The sequence below is a fragment of the Dryas octopetala genome, chromosome 2 (assembly GCF_963921425.1).
Source record: "Dryas octopetala chromosome 2, drDryOcto1.1, whole genome shotgun sequence".
Classification (NCBI taxonomy): Eukaryota; Viridiplantae; Streptophyta; class Magnoliopsida; order Rosales; family Rosaceae; genus Dryas; species Dryas octopetala.
In genome coordinates this window covers 31,821,654-31,839,463 of record NC_141367.1, presented here as the reverse complement: position 1 = coordinate 31,839,463, position 17,810 = coordinate 31,821,654, and the positions used below count along the sequence as shown (strand labels likewise).

Genomic DNA, 17,810 nt, shown 5'->3' with positions numbered 1-17,810 from the left:
GACCAGTGCCGAACCCGGTGGTTTCGTTCGGTAGGTACCCACCGAACAATCCTATTCTATTTGGCGGGTACCTATCGAACGAAACCATCAGGTTCGGTACTAGTCTGTCGAACCCGCTCCAATTTTTATTTTATTATTATTATTTTTTTAAAAATATTTTGGACCTTTGGCTGTCTGCTTGGGTGAGAGGAGAGAGGGAAGGAGAAAGAGAGAGAGAGAGAGAGAGAGAGAGAGAGAGAGAGAGAGAGAGAGAGAGAGAAAGAGAGAATGTGGTGGTGGCTGTTTTGGCTGTTTGCAGGTGGTGGTTGGTACATGCAGGGAGGAGGGATTGGGAGGTGGCAAGGAGAGAGGAGTCGGAGAGGAGAGGAGGGGAGGGCTCCGGGGGAAGTGGTTGGGGTGGGGGGAAGAAGAAGAAGAGAAAGGGTGGGGGTGGGCTTCGACGGTGAAGAAGAAAAAAAAAAAAAAGATGGAGATGATGATGGGGAATGGGGTGTGTACAGGGGGAGATGGGGATGGGGTGAGGGGAGGGCCAAAGTGGTCTTTTTTCTAGAGTTTTTTTTTTTTTTTCAGAAAGGGTGTGCAAAAAGAAAAAAAAAAAACAAAGTGTGCAAATAGCAGCCCTCTTTTCTTTTCCTCTCTCATTTTCTTCATCAACACTCACAATAGGCCAAGCCCAAGAGTCTCCTACACAAAAGCAGAAGGTCCAGCCTTTGAAGAAAGCCCAAGATCTCCAATTAGCCCATCCTTATTTTTAAACTAAGCCCAATTTCAGGCCCACAACTTAATTTGGCGACCGCCCCAACCCCTTGCTCGGTTATACCCAGAATCGCCGAAGAGAGTCACACTCTTCACGCCAGAAAGAGAAGACGGAACGGAAGCCCATCCATCCATTATTTCTTTCTTCTTCTTCTTCTTCTTGTCCTCCTCGGCGACCTGGTATTTATTTTCAACATTTTATTTTATGTTCTGATTTTCCTTTCTTTTCTGCTCGTTTTCTCGGAAATCAAACGGAATTAAGAGTATAAAATTTAATTATAATTATTATTGAGTTATTGTTATGGCGTGCATAGTTAGGGTTGTGATTTAGGCAAGAGACTGAGTCTAAAGCTAGGCATATTATTAATCACCTCATGATTTTCGCTTAGGGTTTATAGTTTACGATTATTAGGCAGGTGACGACTGTTGAATGAGCGATGACATCCCTTAAAGAGTATTTGAAACGATATGAAGGGACTACAGAAGAAGATAAGAAGAAAAAGAAGAAGAAGAAGCAGAAAAGCAATGCAAACGCTTTGGGCGTTTTAGTGGTGGATGAAGATCCTGTTTGGCAGAAACCGGTTAATGTTGAGGAAGAAAACGAAAACAATTCATCAGATGAAGACAAGCCTTTAGTTGATGAAGACATTGACATAAAGAGGATGAGGAGACTTGAACAATTAAGAGCAAGACGTCCGTATAATGCCATATCCGAGGATGGAAGTGGTTGGGTTGCACTCCCTCCTCCTAAAGGGTCAAACTCTGATACATCTCCGCCTCCTAGACAGAGGACTTCGCCGGAACCCGAATGGATGCCTTCGGGATATGGAAGAGAAGATGATGACTTGTCACCTCCACGGCAGCGGCGGAAGCGCCACCATACTCCATCACCTGAACCTGCAATAGTGAAGCGAGATCACTTGCCTACTTCTCCTGGATCAGACCTTTCAACCGCAAGGAAAAGTAGGAAGGATGTTGATGCAGACCTTTCTCCACCAAGGAATAGTAGGAAGGATGTTGATGCAGATCTTTCTCCTCCAAGGAAGACTAGGAAGGATGTTGATGCAGATATTTCTCCACCAAGGAAGAGTAGGAAGGATGAAGATCTTTCCCCACCAAGGAAAAGTAGGAAGGATGTTGATGCAGATCTTTCTCCACCAAGGAAAAAGAAGCAAGTTGCTCTGGATTCTTCGAAAGAGCGACCGAAAGTTGGTTTGATCTCTGGCCGAGATATCAGTGACGAGATCTCGAAAACTAAGAAGGATGAGTGGTTAAGGTATATGTCTGTTTTTACCAACACACACACATATATATGCATGCATTTCCTTTTGGCAGTAAATTTTATTTAATACTCTCTTGCAATAATAAGTAATGCACATAGTTAATAGAAGATAAGAATTCATACGAATGGGACAAAGTCACAAAGGTAGGGGTGATGATGAATAAGTAATGTGCATAACTTTTCATTCTTCTAATTGGGCTTCAGATCAAGTTGAGGGAGTTCATTCCCTTTTTACCTTTTTCTAGAGGTTGTTTTGTACATTAATGGAAAATTAACTATTGGATTTGCCCTTGGTAGTCCAATGGTGTGTCATTCATGCACCCATTGTATGCTGCAGTAGGGTGCTTATATGAATTTTCCTTGATGACCATGAATCTAGAGACCGTTGAATTTGTGTTGTCTTGCCATAGTTAGCGGTAGATGATCTGTTAGCTGCACACTAACCACGAATCAAATTTGGCCTTGTAAATGACTGCTTGACATGGTCTACAAATTTTACTATTTTATTTATGTAGATTTGTATTGGCCATATACCTACTCCTCTCTCTTTTATGGGAAAAAAGGGGATGCCTTGTTTACTTTAGTCCCTTAAAATGATACTTTGTTTGCCAGTCTGCTTTATGTAGCAAGTAGAAGTAGTGAAATGGTCATTGTTCAGCTCATTTGCAATCTTCATGAAATGTATTTTCATCTCGATTCATTGTGATATGTTTTTGTATTTAGAATTTAATTTGATTCAGTTTGGACATTGTTCAGTTTCTTCAGCCTTTGATTTCATTTTCTTTCAAAATCATCTCACTTTATTTGTTTATCTATTTATTTTAAGAATAATGGAAGAAAGAAGGGTAAAGGGGTTCTTCCACAAATGATAAGTGCTGCCGATTCTGACTTACAAAATATTGACTTTTGTAGATTTCAACAGATGGATCCTTCTGTAAGTGGGCGGGAGGCAGTACCTATATATCGTGATAAGAAAACAGGTTAGCTGAAGTTATAGTGTTCTTCTTTTATTAGTGATATTTGATTTTCATGCTTTTATCTGGGTCTCACATACCAATGCTGCAGGGGAACGTATTTCAAAGGAGGAGCTTTTGAAATCACAAAGGAAAGTGGAAGAAAAACCAAAGGTATGTTGAAACTTAGTGAATTAGTCATGCTTGAGTAGTGGTGGTGTCATAATTCACTATAAGTCTATAAGTAATGTTTATCATCAGTTATATGCTGTGATGACAATTACAAGTTAATGCAGGAGCCAAGTTCAAAGTATTTTAAATCAGTCCATCCAAGTTCCAAGTACCACATGAAGAGTCTTTTTTCATTTAATGAATGCAATTTACACATGAAGAGTCTCTTTATGTCACCTGTTCAAGGCATTAAGTGTTATGAGTTATGTCTCTTAGAATTCCTAGGCATATTAATGTGGGTCTTTTTGTTCATGTATCAATGGCTCTATAAAAGGGCTGGTTTGTAACCTTTGAGAGAAGTTAATGGTGAAAGAAATCAGATTTTTCTGCTTGTGTGTGAAGCACGAGTTGACTTGGAGTGATTCCAAGCCACCTTTGGTGAGATGCCGGAATTTTTCTATTTTTTATTGGAGTGATTCCAATACACTTTTGGTGTGATGCCAAAGGCCAGAGTGAATCCGGATCGATCTCTATATTCTCTTCCGGAGTGAATCCGGATCTCTATATTCTCTTCCCTACTCTTACTATTGTCTTACATCACAAGTATACCTAGTTCTACTACTGTTGCCACTATTGTAATGCTGGCACAAAATATAACTAAACATTTTTTTACTTCTATACTATGTGGGGTGTTTGAGTTGTGTTAGGGTTCAATTCTAAGTTCCATGCCATGAAACATGAATTTTAAATTTTATTATCTATTCTCCATTTTGAGTAGATTACTTATGGTTGTTTTACTTGTATTTTTTTTTATCAGGAGATAAAGTTGGAATGGGGAAAGGGCTTGGCTCAAAAGCGGGAAGCTGAAACTAGGCTGGAGGAATTAGAACTTGAGAAGGAGAAACCATTTGCACGGACAAGGTAAAGTCTAAGATGCAAGCAAAAATACCAAGTTATAGTTCCTTTTGTTGTCATTGTATTGCATGGTTTAATATTCTTCCCTTTACCATCCTCACGAAGAAAGTTCTGTTTCTAGTTTGTTCTAGTATGTGCTGGACAACTAGGTATCATTCTGGCCATGTGATGATCTCACACTTTTAGTTCCAGAACACCCCCCCCCCTCTCCAAAACAAAAAAGAAATAAAGAAATGGTTCCCTTACTTTTTTCTTTCGTGGGCTAGAAGTGTCAAAAGGTTAAGATAGACTATCATTTCAAATGTTTGTTAACTGCTTAGAGGCTTTATCCCTTCTTCCTTTGTGTGTAGCATTTTCATAGTTACATCTTCTGTTTGCAGAGATGATCCAGAACTCGACAAAATGTTGAAGGACAGACTAAGATGGGGTGATCCCATGGCACATTTGGTAAAGGTAATAAGTTCACCATGTAGGGTCTGAAATTACAGAAATTAGTACTGATTTATTATTATTATTATTATTATTATTATTTTTTTTTTTTTTTTATATAGGAGAAATGAGTTCTGATTTTGACATTTGTTTTGCTGGCATACTGCAGAAAAAGCACTCTGAGACAGTTCTCCCTAACCTAGGGGATAACGAGAAAATGAAGGAATCTGGATTTATTGTTCCTCAGGAGATTCCTGATCATAGCTGGTTAAAAAGAGGATTAGATGCTGCACCAAATCGATATGGTATAAGACCAGGAAGACATTGGGATGGAGTTGATCGCAGCAATGGTTGGTTTTCTTTCCTCATTCTGCATTTAGATCTTTCTTTTTACTCATCAGAAAACTGAAGTGTGCCATGAACCTAGCCTTAGGTGCTAATACGCTGAGGGCAATCATGCGCACAATTATGTCAGTATCATTAATTGCTGCTGCTGCTTGTGTCATGCAGGATTTGAGAAGGGATTGTTTAAAAGGACAAATGACAAACAAGCTACTCAGGCGGAAGCCTATCTTTGGTCTGTGGCTGATATGTGACTTGTATTGAATCATAAAATACTCATGTACTTGTATCTCTCTGGAGAGGGGGGATTTGATGAATGTAACTGATCTCTTTGCTAAGAGCTGTCGTGGAAATTTTTTACTCCTGAGGCTGATAGCCTGGTACTGCTTGCGTTGCCATTGTTGGTAATTTTTGCCAAATGAAAGTAGATTCTAACACTCCTACAGGTGGTGTATGCATATTCATCGTCTTGTATTTATGAATTATGATATCATCATCAGTCAACAAAACTATGTCACTATCATCTCTTTTGCCCTTCGCTGATCCATTATCTCCTGTATTTTCAACATTAAGAAGAATTGCATTTGTATAGTAACTAACTAACTAAATACTATTCAACTCAGGCATGAACAACCAAACTTGGTTACGTTCTTTTGTTAAGACCTTTTTCTTCTTTCACACCCAAAAAAAAAAACCAAATTCAATTATTGAGCAAAATAGACATTGGGCTACTCCTAGCAAGAGTAGTGAGACTAAAGTTCTAGAACATTTATGAATGAAAGAAGGAAGTGTCATACTCTAAAGCAAAGTTCTTTAAAATACTCTAAAGCAAAGTTCTTTAAAATTCTGAAGAGTAAAGTGATACAAGTGTAATAGTTTGAAAAGTAAAATGGTATTAATTTCTTTCAAATTTGTTTGTTGATGATCATTGTTTCTGATGCTTAATGTTTTTCACCCAATTATTTTCTCATTGGCTACTTCTTTGCATATGCACATAGACTATGCTATAATGTATGGATTTCTCAAGTTTGTGATGTTCACTTTTCATCTTAAATTTCTGCAGTCAATGATCGAATGGCAATGAAGCTGCTGAACAAGGCTGGGGAGATGCCCTCCCTGGAACCTCCCGAGGATGAAAGCATTAGAACCCTAAACGTGGGTGGGCTTGATGCGAGAATTTCCGAGCAGGATTTGAGGGATCACTTCTATGCTCATGGTGAAATTGAATCCATTAGGATGGTGCTCCAAAGGCTGCAGAAGAAGTCTCTAATAAACTGGTAATAAAGGGTTTGAGATTGAAGTTAATGTGGGGTATGCCTCAAGCACCAAAACAGGGTCCGCTTCATCTGGGTCTGGACCAACGGGTTCATCACAGCAATGACACTACTCTTGTATTGCTGTGTCGAACTGGCCTTGCCTTCCTCCTATGAATTAGGATCAACATTTTTGTAGCTATTTCAATATATACATGTGATTATATGCTTACTATATCGTAGTCCAGAAAAGTAATATCTAGACGTATTAAATAATCTTGTTCTTAGTACGTTGTTGTTTGTCAACACAAGTCTTTAAGAGTAATTTGAAGTTACCATAAGTCCATTCAATGCTAGGATGATCGTTATATAGGTGTAACAATTATTATTTCAAAACTCTATTTGCCTATATAACAGACTTCTTACCTCATTCCCGCTGATCTTGTACCATGCCCCCTAGAAATCAATAAAGAAAACTCTGTAACCCTCAAAATATCATTTATCAAAAAATACATCCACACAATCCGTCCAAATATCATTTATTGGTATTTAATTCTGTCCAATTAGTTTCCCATATCAAATATATAAACTTTGAAGGAAACATTACATATTCAAAAACATATATATAATATCAGAAAGGACCAATATCAAAAAGGAGATTACGAAATCGTTCACTTAGAGGAGAATTATTAGCTTCTTTTTCTGCTGCATTAACGTTGTTTGTCTTTGTCCCAAGTTCAGGTTCTCTCTGTTTGAGTCTTGTACTCGATGACTCCAACTGCATCTTTAACTTTTGGTTTTCCTTCCTTAGGGCAGCACTATTGGCTTCTGCAACACTAACTTCTTTTTTCTTTCTCTCAAGTTCAGATTCTACTTGTCTAAGTCTTGTGCGCCATGACTGCAACTCATTGTTTAAATCTTGGTTTATCTTAAGTAGACGATCATGCTGATTCCTTAGAGCAATATTATTGGCTTCGGTTGCACTAGCCATTTTTGTCTTCCTCTCAAGTTCAGATTCTATCTGTTCAAGTCTCATGTCCGACCCCTGCAACTTGTTCTTCAAAGTTTTGTTTCTCTCAAGCAAACGATCATGCTCAAGGCAGGAGTCATCAAGTTGCTTCTTTAGACAGATATTCTTGGCTTCTGCATCATTAACAATTTTTGTCATGGTCTCAAGTTCAGATTCGAGCTGATTGACTCTCCTCCTGGACCCTTGCAACTGGTTCTTTAAATTTTGGTTTTCGTCAACTAAATGATCAAGCTCAAGGAGAAGCTCATCAATTTGCTTCCTTAGAACAATATTATCGGCTTCTGCAGCACTAACATCTTTGGTCTTGGTCTCAAGTTCAGATTCTAGCTGTTTGAATCTCGTGCCCGCCAACTGCAACTGGTTCTTTAAACTTTCTTTTTCCTCAAGCAAACAATCATACTCGAGATGAAACTCTTCAAATTTCTTCGTTACAACAATAGTATGGACTTCTGCAGCTATAATGTCTTTTGTCTTTGTCTCGAGTTCAGATTCTAGCTCTTGCAACTTGTTCTTTGAAGTTTGATTTTCCTCGAGTAAACGATTCTGCTCAAGGAAGAACTCTTCAGATTGTTTCCATAGACAAATAGTATTGGCTTCTGCACAATCAATCACTTCTTTCGCCTTGGTCTTAACTTCAGATTCTAGTTTTCTTTTATCCTCCCATACTCCGTTTATCATAGAAGCAAGGAAAAAGGTTAAGCCTGCAAGTGTGAAGCTCCAATGAGTTGACAAATCAGAGAGCAATATAAGATACAAAATGAAAAGAAAATTCAATAAAACAATGAAACTTGAAACTTTATATCCACACAAATGAAAAGTTAGCTAGTTAATTGAACAAACAATGATGTATGTATAACAATATGTAGAAATTAAAGGTCCCTTGTCCCTTTTAAGTTTAGATTGAGGCCCTGCACATTCACAAGTTAAAGAGTAACAACTCCACCCCATATATACAAGTCGATAAACTTACAACCCTAAAATTCGGAGTACTTGCTATTCTCTCCCTAGAGATAAGTAGATGGTGCGGAATAAGTAGAGTGTATCAGTGTATTGTACTATTGTATATCTTAAAAAGTATGCTCTTGTACTTGTACTTGTATTTGTATAGTTGTATGTTAGACTAAAAAAATCTGAGATTTAGTCTAATAATTAACCGTAAAAAATAATATAAAAAACTATATGAAAATTAAAAAAGTACGTACCCATGAGAAGTAAATCAAGAAGAGCAGTCTCAAGCTTCTTAGGCTTGACGATCATGGTGAATACAAATACACAGTCCACCGAGACAAGCAACCTCGCCAAGTTCTTGATGGCCACCAACTTCTTTGAGACCGAGGAGGGGGTGCACAACATCAACCGTATCGAAGTTGACAATATGATCAGAAAAAACAGCATCGAATAGTTCATTATCATTGTGAATGTTAAAACTTCACAAAGCAGATGTATTTTAAGGATAGAGTGTAGGGAATCAAGAAGGAGAGAAGGGATGTAGGGAGGTATATATATGTGTAATGTGATGTTTGTATGGGCTTAGGCCTTGTGGGCAATTGCTTGACGGCTAAGTTATTCAGCCAGTTTGAAGATGGAAAGGATTAGGGCTTCACTATTGATGGGGGAAAATTTCAAAAACTATGTTTTGTTTCTATTAAATACTTTTAACATCTTTTTAAAAATTTTAGAAATAGAAATCTAACTTTAAAGTAGTGCTTGAGTTTTTCTCGAGAATTGCTCGAAACCCCTCCCTCTTTTCTTTTGAGCATTACTTGATAGAGTTCGAGCACTATTCAAGAAGATTTGAAAATTTCTCGATAGGAATTTAAGCACTACTTAAGAATTAGATTTCTAAGTTTCTAGATAATGGGCTAAAAGTTTTAATTTGTAACAAATTTTGATTTGTTATCAAATTTCTCATTGTTTTTAATATTTTGTTCTCATAGATTATATAAAGTGGGAAATTTGAAAAATTAGTCAAAATTTGAGTCAATTAAAACATTTAGCCCATTTTTTTTAGTTTTAGACAACCTCATGCTTGCTAGTAGCCTAGTACTTGAATTTTTCTGGAAAGCTACTCAAGAAAGTTGAAGCACTATTCAAGGGGCGTTTGAAACTCTTAAAAACATGGTCAATTTTTAAAAAATAAAATCAAAATTTCTCAGTAATAAAGGGGGAGGTTGATTGGTTGAACACTTGAACATCTACAACCACCGCTTTCTGTAAGAAAAAAATTAATTTTGAAAAAGTTTATGCGAATGAATTATTAATTGAAGTTGAGGTCAAATATGAAAAAAAGACTCACTTGATTGAAGAGGTCACGTGATCTGCACGAGTGAGTTGGTGGCCGCGTCACTGGTGGTGGCCACTCGTCGACGGCGACGGGAAGCCCATCCATGATCCATCTGTTATTTGTTTCTTCTTGTTGGCTTCGTCGACCTGGTACGTAAGTTGCACGCTTTCAATTTTTTTTTTTTTTTTTTTTTTTTATGTTTCAATTTTCCCTCCTTTCTTTTTTGCCTGCTTTCTCAGCAACCAAACGGAATTAGGACTACAAAATTTGATTACTTTTGTTTCATGCATAAATGGGATTCTGATTTAGGCAGGAGAATCCGAAAGAATTTCAGAGTCTAAAATTAGGTATTGCTTAAATTTTTTCGCTTTTTGATGACAATTAAATGCTTTGACTGCCAAAATTTTGTTTTCGTTTTACCTCCTGCAATTTTCTCGCCATCCAAACAGATGACTACTGTTAAAAATCTGTCAGAATGAGAAAAAATAGATTCTATTTTAGCGGCAGTTAATGTTTCTCGTAATTCCCCTCATACCATTGCAGTCTTTAATTATCAAAATTTAATTTCTCCCCCGAATTTGTGTTCTCTTCAAAACGAAAGCAATGGCTAAAGGTGCTGCCAATAGAAAATGTACTTTAATTGGTAGAAAGGAGAAATTTATGTGAGAAAAATTACACTATTCTACTATTGTATCCCAAGATCAAAGTTACATATAGGTGTATAAAGACCAGTTTCAAGAAGAGGTTTCGGTGATCTTCAGCAATAAGTTGTGAGGGGGGAAGGGATAATGATTTTCGAAATTGCAGTATGTGATATAACTGCTACTTAGTTTTAGTGATGGAATTAGAATGTACTGTGATCTACCATATTTTTGTTATTTATAAGATAAGGAAGCTTAATTTGGAATTCATTTTATTTGTTTTAACCATGTGGTTATAGGTTAGGGGAAAAGAAGAAATGGTCGGAGTTACTCCCGATGATGGAAGTAGAAGACGCTTACCACAGTGGATGCTGGGCATGTCATCTACTGGCCAGCTAAGGAAGTCTGGTAAAGTTAAAGAAAATGGCAAGCAGCTTGAGGAAGGACTTGCTTCTCTAGCTTGCCATTTGGGGGCAGAAACTGTGAAGGAAACATTGAGAGAAAAATCACATTTTCTTGTAAAATGTGAGACAAAGAGAAGAAAAAGAAAATCAACTGAACAAGATGCAGATTGTGAGGGTAACGATCTGGGAACTGTTCCAGAGAAGAAGTGTAATGGACGTGTGAGAAGAAAAGCAAAGGATCCTGAAAAAGGGATTCAGCTTCATGAAAAGGAAACATTGGGGGAGAACTCATATACTCTTGAAAAATGTGAGACAAAAAGAAGAAAAAGAAGATCAAATGAACAAGATGCAGAATGTGATGCTAACGTCCCTGGAACTTTTCCAGAGAAGAAGGGTAATGGACATGGGAGAAGAAAAGTTCAGGAATCTGCTGCTCCGAAGAGACAAAAAGAAAAGGATTCTAGCTGTGGAAGTGGCAAGGAATTAGAACTCCAGACGTGGAGTGACGATGATGTCGAACTGACAGTGGAAGATTTAGTGATCATTGCTGAAGAGGTGATTTGCTCCTCTTAGTATTAAAGGAAAATTGATTCTGTTCTTAAGTCTGGTTATGATATTTTGTTATATATATTTTTTTTTGGCCATTTTATTTTGTTATATTTACCATTCATAAACAATATCTTATGATATTTTGTACAATATCATACTTGAACACCAACTGGAGAAAATTACTTCATTGTCAATAGCTGTCGATTGTTTATCTTAGCCGCAAAGTTTAGATAGAAATTTCCTTAAAGAAATCTCATGTTGATTGTACAAAGTTTCTATCTTGTGCACACAATCTGAAGTTGCTTCCATTTTTGTGCAGTACATTAAAGCAGATAGGAATATGAAGCACGAAGATGCATCAAATCGAGAATGTGAATCAGACAGCAGACTTGCAGAAAGAGTCTCTTCCAGTAATGCGTTGGGCGATTCTATAGATACCCAAAACTGTAATCAAAGATCACTCATCCAAGATACAACTACTTCTAAGCCAAATGGGAGTTTGACAAGTAAAGAAGTTTCCTTCAGTTCCAGCAGAACAGGGGATCCTGCTCAGGACATGCTGGATCTGTTTTTAGGCCCCTTGCTGAAGAGACCCGTTGAGAAGGAGACAAAGACTGAACTTGTGACTGAGGATCTGGCATTTTCTCATGAAATCAAAAGCCAAAGTCATGGTAATGTTGTTAGAGAAGAAGTTGCTCCCATAATGAAGAAGAAGAGCAGTCTCAAAGACAAGGTGGCAATGTTTCTTGACTGAATCAGATATCACTTTTAACAAAACCTGTATGCTACAGAGAATTTTGAAATTTTAGGGGATCCAGGATACTGAAGAGTGATTGGATGCATCAATCAGTCTTTGCAGATTTATCATCTTGCCGCAGATACTGCTCAGCTAGATATCTTCCGCTCTTAATCGTAGTTTGTCACTACTCTAGGGTTTGGTTAAGTGTATTACATACAATACAATCACCTGCTTAGAAGTTGGCATAGAACAGTGATATTATCTGTAAATATTTTGAATATAAAGATATCACTGAGGCAGATATTTTCAAAGAGCTTCCCGCTTTTGATATTTATTAAGATAATTATTCCATTCCTCTGATATCGTAATTGTACTTCCAAGATCTCTACCTTTCTTACCAGACTAAAGTTAACTTGGCCTTAGTAATTAGTTTCAATGTTTGTCCTGCAGCTCCTGCTTATGTATTGTAAGAGGAACTTCTCCAATAGGATTTACTCATCTTCTATGGATAGTTTATTGTTCAGCACATGGAGTTTCCTTGGTCTGATGCCCAGGCTTGAGCTTATTGGTTCTTGCTAAAGTTTTCACAGTAAAACTTTACTAAAAGTTATCAAAGTTTGTTGTGACAGTAACCTCCAATTCCATAGAAGCTGTTCTGGTGAGGCAACCTCCAAAATAATTCATTTTTTTCTTTTAGGCTTAGATTCGTATCCTTTAATCATGCTGCCCTTTTTTTATGTCATGCGATTTTTCTTTGTGCTGTCTTTTCTCTTCTGTGTTTGGCCCAGATTCAAGATGTTAACGTTAACGACTGTCATTTGGTTGGTATGGTTGATTGATTCCATGGATGACACCATAAGCGGCTTATCTCAGACTTAACATCTCATTTCACACTTCTTTTTCTGTGTGAAAATTTTTCCCAATAGCTGCGCTGGTTGTTTTCATTATGTGGTTGGATTGGGTTTGTTGGATGGATTTGAGTTTGTTGCTTCCAAAAACACATCTTTTTATTTGATCTTTTAACTTTACCTTTTTGTCATATTACCCACTCGTGTATTTATTTTATTGCTAAACATCAACAGATCTTCCATCTTGCAAATAAGGCATATCTTGTCTAGGTAAAATTTTTGAAACGATACCCTTATTTCCATGTCTTCCAGCTGCTTTATCACCTACTTTGATTTCACGTTTTTGTGAAATATATACACGAATTGTTTCCGGATTATAACTAGAACCTCCCTTTTTTTGGATCTGATTTTGTATTGAGTAGCAATATGGCTTTGGTATGTGTGGAGTATAACTCCTTTCTACTTTGCTGATGTATATTTCTGACTTGGTGCTAGACTGCTAGTGTGCTACTTTGCTGATTTGGTATGTTAGTGAAAAAGAAAAAGAAGATAGAAATCAAAAAATAATTATCTATTTATTTCCAAGTGGAGCAGAATATTGAAACAAAACTTCAATATGAATTCACTGTGTATGTAATTTCTGTTGATATACAATACACCAGGTATATACTATTGTAATTGTAGTTGTACCATTTCTCCCTTCCTCTGCTTGTTTTAGGGAAAATTACAAAAGGTGACTATATATATAATATCTTATTATATTTGAAGTAACATGAGTACTAATAAATCTGGGATGTTAAAAATCCACATGCACTAAATCTGATGTGTGATGTCTGGTGCTTAAGTGATTGCTCATTGCAGTGTGCATATTGCTGCTGCTGCTTCCTAAAGAAGAAATCTTGAAAGCCCAATTTTGTGGCCAAGTTTCTTAACATCTTCTTGAATTTGGTTCCTGTATTCTCTAAAAGTGAACTTTCTATAGATAGAATAATCTCTGCTGCAACTCCCTATTAAAGAATCATAAGAAGGGCACAGGAAGTATGCTATTGAGTATCGTTCCATCTTCTCGTTGGCCATCACCTTGTGCTCCACACTTTTGTACACATCATTGCTCCATGCCTATAACAAAGAAAGGAAAAACAAATGAATATTTATAAACAAACCAAAAGCTTATTATAAACTAATCAAATATAACATGTGTTTGACATTGCTGCCCCTGCATGTTATTGTTTGACTATTAAATAATTTAGATGTTGAACTACAATAAACAACTAGCTAATTCTGATAACAGCATAGTATGCACTTCACATGGTATGCACGATCTATGTTGGTAAAGATACATATATAGCAGAGAAAATGAAAGTAGAATATATGATATTTAAACCGAATTTTACCTGAAAGAGATCTCCGATGTTAACGATAAGAGCATCTTGATTAGGTTTTACAGCAACCCATTTTGAATCTTTCATGAGTTGAAGTCCTCCTACTTGGTCTTGACAAAGAATTGTGAGGAAATCACTGTCAGTGTGAGGCACTAAGCCGAACATGTCTGGGGATATTGGACAAGCTGGGTAGCGATTCAAGCGAAGAAAGCAAGTGCTTGAGTCACAAATGTCTTCTAACGCCTCCTTCTGGTGGCCTAGATTCTTAACCAGAACCCCTGCAAGCAACCTTGCTAGGTTTGACATGGCTGCTGCAAATTCCTCCATCACTTCCCTGTTGCAACAAGTAGAAACTAAATAATTTAGTCATATGTGTTATGGCAAATAAAAGGTGCCACTGCCTACTGCATGGCCAGTACTGAGTTGTATTTGAAGGCAAGTTGAATATTCCAAGTTTCATTTAGAGGGACCACACACAAGTTGTAGAAGTTGATCTTCTGGTCCTGATATATTTTTTTTTTCTCCAGAATGTTAATTATTATGTGCCTTCTCTTTTCTTCTTTTTGGTTAATATAACCTTTGATTGCTATCAGATTCTATAGTTCTTTGGCAATGCTTTAGCTTCATCTTTCAGGACAAAAGATGGAGACTGAGAGCTCAAAGATCGAACATCAATCAATGATTGAAACATCATGCTCAGAAGTCAGAATAGTAGATATATATAGTAGTAGTACCTTAGAGAGGTAAACTCCCCATAGCAAGCTTGATCTGAAATTTTTGTGACAGGAATGTGAAAGGCCTCAGACCACGAGAATTGAGTTGGACGAGTTGCTGTTGGATTCCCCCACCTATATGAATTGTTGAGAAGCCCACAAGTAGCTTTTTGCTCAAAGGGTGCTGCAAACAACTTCACCTGCTGTCTCCTCATGTTCTTTAGCAACTCAGGGCTTATGCCATGGTTCACCACCTGGAAGAATCCCCATTCTGAGGATGCTTCACAAATGGCTCTAACACATTCTAGCCTATCCCTTTTGACAAGGCTTTGCAACCCACTAAGGTCTATCAATGGGAGTTGGCATTCTTCAGTCACCACTCCAGTATTATGGTGGTCATGGCATTCAAGTTGAGAAGGAAGATTGGGTGGATGGCTCACAAGGGCTCCATAATGGTGTAGGAGAGGTGGGTTTGAGTCTATCATCATTGTCCTTGATTTTCTGGTTTGAGTAGGTTGAGGCTGTTGATGAAGCGGTAGAGGGTGAAAATTGAGAAGCACCAACTGTATATATATGGATATATGGTTGTGGAAAGAGGTAGGGGAAAAGAGAGAAAGGAACAGAGAGTGTCCAAGGTGGGTCATTTACAAGGCATTGACAAAGTGCACAAGAAGAAGAGTACAAAATATTGTGAAGGTAGTCAAGAGGGGAGCTCCCAAGTTGTGACATTTGTCACAAGGAGACCATTTCTCTCTGATATTGCCTCAGCCTGAAGGGGACCAAGTCTACACAGATATCACTAAAATATTGAAAACAATTACAAGAGAGAGAGAGAGAGAGAGAAAAAAAAAGCATAGCAAAAGGAGTGGGAAAATGTTAAGGAGGCTGGATCCAACGTAAGTCCTCTTTTTTTGACTTTCTGGACAAAATGAAAAGTTTTATTCAATGGATACATTGGATAGGATAGGACCCTTTCCTGTGATATGGCTAACTTGTCCCCAGTTGGTCAAATAACTTTTCTTTTGGACCTCCCTGTGGCCTCTCCAGTTTTTGCTCTCAATGTGATAATGTCCTTTCTTTTCTAGCAGTAATAAGTTACAACACATCTTGTTCAAACATAATTATCAATTTTTAACCTTCTTACCTCCTTTTGTTAAGTTTTGTCGGTTTACCACTGTTCCTAGAAACCTAAGCTATTAAAATATGGGTCAACAATTGCTTTTAGATTCTAGCACTCTCTCTAAGTATTGACCTATTCCCATCTCTAAGTGCTATAGCAATGGCATATTGGAATGCCTTAATAGGGGCATGAGAGGAGAGACAGGAATTCAGATATGAGAGAGATGAGTCTGCTATTGTAGCAAATTCTTCGGCAGTTTTTCACGTACCAGCCCCTTGTTACCAACTTGTCTCCTACTATAAATATTTTCCTAAATATATATACTCCCCATGTTCTGTAATCATGTGGAGTCATTTGATTTCGAATAAAAACTCATAATGCACAAATTTTTTAATCCCAAGTATGGTCATTGGCTCATTGCAATTAAATATTTTAATGATCTTGCCATCACCCTACATTTTTGTTAATATAAAATCTGAGTTAAAGGTTATCATTTTCAAACAGTTCATGAAATTTTAGTTAGATTATGCATTAGAGTGATCCTTTTTACTTAAAGTCTCAAAATTTTATATATTTGATCTATTACAGAGCTTTCATTTGGATTTGATATTTAATCTCATTACTAAAGTTATTATTTTATTTAAAAGAACCTGAGGAACTTTTATAATTTGATAAAGAATCTTAGGGACCTAACATACGTGAAGAATGATTACCATTGTACTAGAAACTAGGAAGTGGTATTGCAATATGATAGAACATGGCAGAGGGTTGACCTTTTTTTACCTTTTCTTTTTCTTTTACTTGTTTTTTGGCTAAGTTCACTTCACAGATATACTGGTTTTTCCTATTCCCAAGCCCTTTCAATGGTTGTTTATTGGTGAGGTGGGCAAAGTTGAGAGTTGCATCCACAAGGTCAATGATTGGGCCCATATGGGCAGAAGACAAATGCATGTGAGAACACCAACTTTGCGGTTCTCTGTTTAATAACCATAAGTAGGGACTTTGAGAATGAGTTAACTTTTATATGAAAATGAGATACACATGAAATGAGAGCGATCCATAAATTCCCTTGGGTTTAGCCATTTTTATTCCCTGAAAAAATGAGTTTATAATAATTTTAAATAACCATATTACCCTTATCACATATCCCATGTACCATAATCTTGATTATGATTTCCAAGGTTAGATGGGAATGAGAATGACATTTTCTATAAACTCATTTTGCGACACAAACGTTACTTTAGTGAGACTAATTAGATGCCTCAAAGTGACATTATAACCTGCAAGCTCTCCTTAGATTGAGCAGAATCACAAGCATTCTTAGATAAGGAAAACATAATTCCTTGTATTCTATACAGGAGGGACATTCCGTGTGTGAGGCTGAGGAGAGAGAAATTAGTAGTGCATGCTGCATGCAGCATGCGCATGAAGCTATGATCTGCTTTGGAGCACATGGTAAGGGACCCAAAATCATTAGCAATTGAGAGACATGGTGCCGCCCAGATAGCCCTGAAATTAAACAAGATGATGTAACAATCTATGTGAGTGTGAATGTGAATGTGGTGCCGCCCCAAAAGCCATAACATGTCTTTGTCAGCCCACTAGTCTTCTCACAACAGACCAAAACTTTGTTTGGCACAATTAGCAGCTGTGACTACTTGTGAATTGTGAGAGGCTTATAATTAAGACCAAATCATCATTTTAATTAAAATAACACAAAGAACCAAAATGAATGAGTCGGCTAAGTTATTTAATTGGGAGTATCAGAATTCAGAAGCTGTCAAAGAATTATGGTTTATAAAACCTCTGGAACAATTAGTACAACCGTGTGTCTTGCTTTGGTTGTATTCCTATGTTGTTTACAATGAAGATGATGGAACGGTTTGTGTTTGGAACCATATGGTTTGTGGCATTTTGGAAGAGAATTTTGTTGTTATTGACGGCAAAACAGACACAAATCAATATTCATCATTCTTAATACAAAGAAAAAGAAGTCGTT

The 17,810-nt window shown here is 37.1% G+C and overlaps 3 protein-coding genes across 6 annotated transcripts; 2 read left to right on the top strand and 1 right to left on the bottom strand.

Annotated features, from left to right (window-relative positions):
- The first annotated feature begins 802 nt into the window (after window positions 1-802).
- On the top strand, window positions 803-5,371 carry LOC147295764 (pre-mRNA-splicing factor of RES complex protein). 2 transcript variants are annotated; one of them, XM_086232733.1, is made up of 8 exons: window positions 803-936; window positions 1,169-2,032; window positions 2,951-3,018; window positions 3,104-3,165; window positions 3,980-4,083; window positions 4,458-4,530; window positions 4,676-4,856; window positions 5,017-5,371. In XM_086232733.1, the coding sequence occupies exons 2-8, from the start codon at window positions 1,194-1,196 to the stop codon at window positions 5,100-5,102; spliced, it is 1,413 nt and encodes a 470-aa protein (XP_086088859.1). In that variant the 5' UTR covers window positions 803-936; window positions 1,169-1,193; the 3' UTR covers window positions 5,103-5,371. The 2 variants fall into 2 exon arrangements, with proteins under 2 accessions (XP_086088859.1, XP_086088860.1); XM_086232734.1 differs by having other exon boundaries at window positions 873-936; window positions 1,155-2,032.
- A 3,947-nt stretch (window positions 5,372-9,318) lies between these two features.
- On the top strand, window positions 9,319-12,160 carry LOC147295763 (uncharacterized). 3 transcript variants are annotated; one of them, XM_086233840.1, is made up of 3 exons: window positions 9,319-9,564; window positions 10,356-11,015; window positions 11,329-12,160. In XM_086233840.1, the coding sequence occupies exons 2-3, from the start codon at window positions 10,374-10,376 to the stop codon at window positions 11,761-11,763; spliced, it is 1,077 nt and encodes a 358-aa protein (XP_086089966.1). In that variant the 5' UTR covers window positions 9,319-9,564; window positions 10,356-10,373; the 3' UTR covers window positions 11,764-12,160. The 3 variants fall into 3 exon arrangements, with proteins under 3 accessions (XP_086089966.1, XP_086089967.1, XP_086089965.1); XM_086233841.1 differs by lacking the exon at window positions 9,319-9,564 and adding an exon at window positions 9,594-9,762; XM_086233839.1 differs by lacking the exon at window positions 9,319-9,564 and adding an exon at window positions 9,594-10,221.
- A 1,321-nt stretch (window positions 12,161-13,481) lies between these two features.
- LOC147295762 (gibberellin 2-beta-dioxygenase 6-like) lies at window positions 13,482-15,179 on the bottom strand. The gene is made up of 3 exons (XM_086234090.1): window positions 14,713-15,179; window positions 13,991-14,312; window positions 13,482-13,715 (listed from the first exon to the last, which is right to left on the bottom strand). The coding sequence occupies exons 1-3, from the start codon at window positions 15,177-15,179 to the stop codon at window positions 13,482-13,484; spliced, it is 1,023 nt and encodes a 340-aa protein (XP_086090216.1).
- Window positions 15,180-17,810: the final 2,631 nt, after the last annotated feature.

What these genes read in the sequence shown, in the direction of transcription:
- LOC147295764 (XM_086232733.1), top strand. Translation starts at nt 1,194, where the DNA reads ATGACATCCCTTAAAGAGTATTTGAAACGATATGAAGGGACTACAGAA. An exon ending in AAGTGGAAGAAAAACCAAAG is followed by an intron (nt 3,166 to 3,979) that starts GTATGTTGAAAC and finishes TTTTTTTATCAG; the next exon opens with GAGATAAAGTTGGAATGGGG. An exon ending in CCATGGCACATTTGGTAAAG is followed by an intron (nt 4,531 to 4,675) that starts GTAATAAGTTCA and finishes GGCATACTGCAG; the next exon opens with AAAAAGCACTCTGAGACAGT.
- LOC147295763 (XM_086233839.1), top strand. An exon ending in TAGTGATCATTGCTGAAGAG is followed by an intron (nt 11,016 to 11,328) that starts GTGATTTGCTCC and finishes ATTTTTGTGCAG; the next exon opens with TACATTAAAGCAGATAGGAA.
- LOC147295762 (XM_086234090.1), bottom strand. Translation starts at nt 15,179, where the DNA reads ATGATGATAGACTCAAACCCACCTCTCCTACACCATTATGGAGCCCTT. An exon ending in GGGGAGTTTACCTCTCTAAG is followed by an intron (nt 14,313 to 14,712) that starts GTACTACTACTA and finishes TTGTTGCAACAG; the next exon opens with GGAAGTGATGGAGGAATTTG. An exon ending in ACATCGGAGATCTCTTTCAG is followed by an intron (nt 13,716 to 13,990) that starts GTAAAATTCGGT and finishes TCTTTGTTATAG; the next exon opens with GCATGGAGCAATGATGTGTA.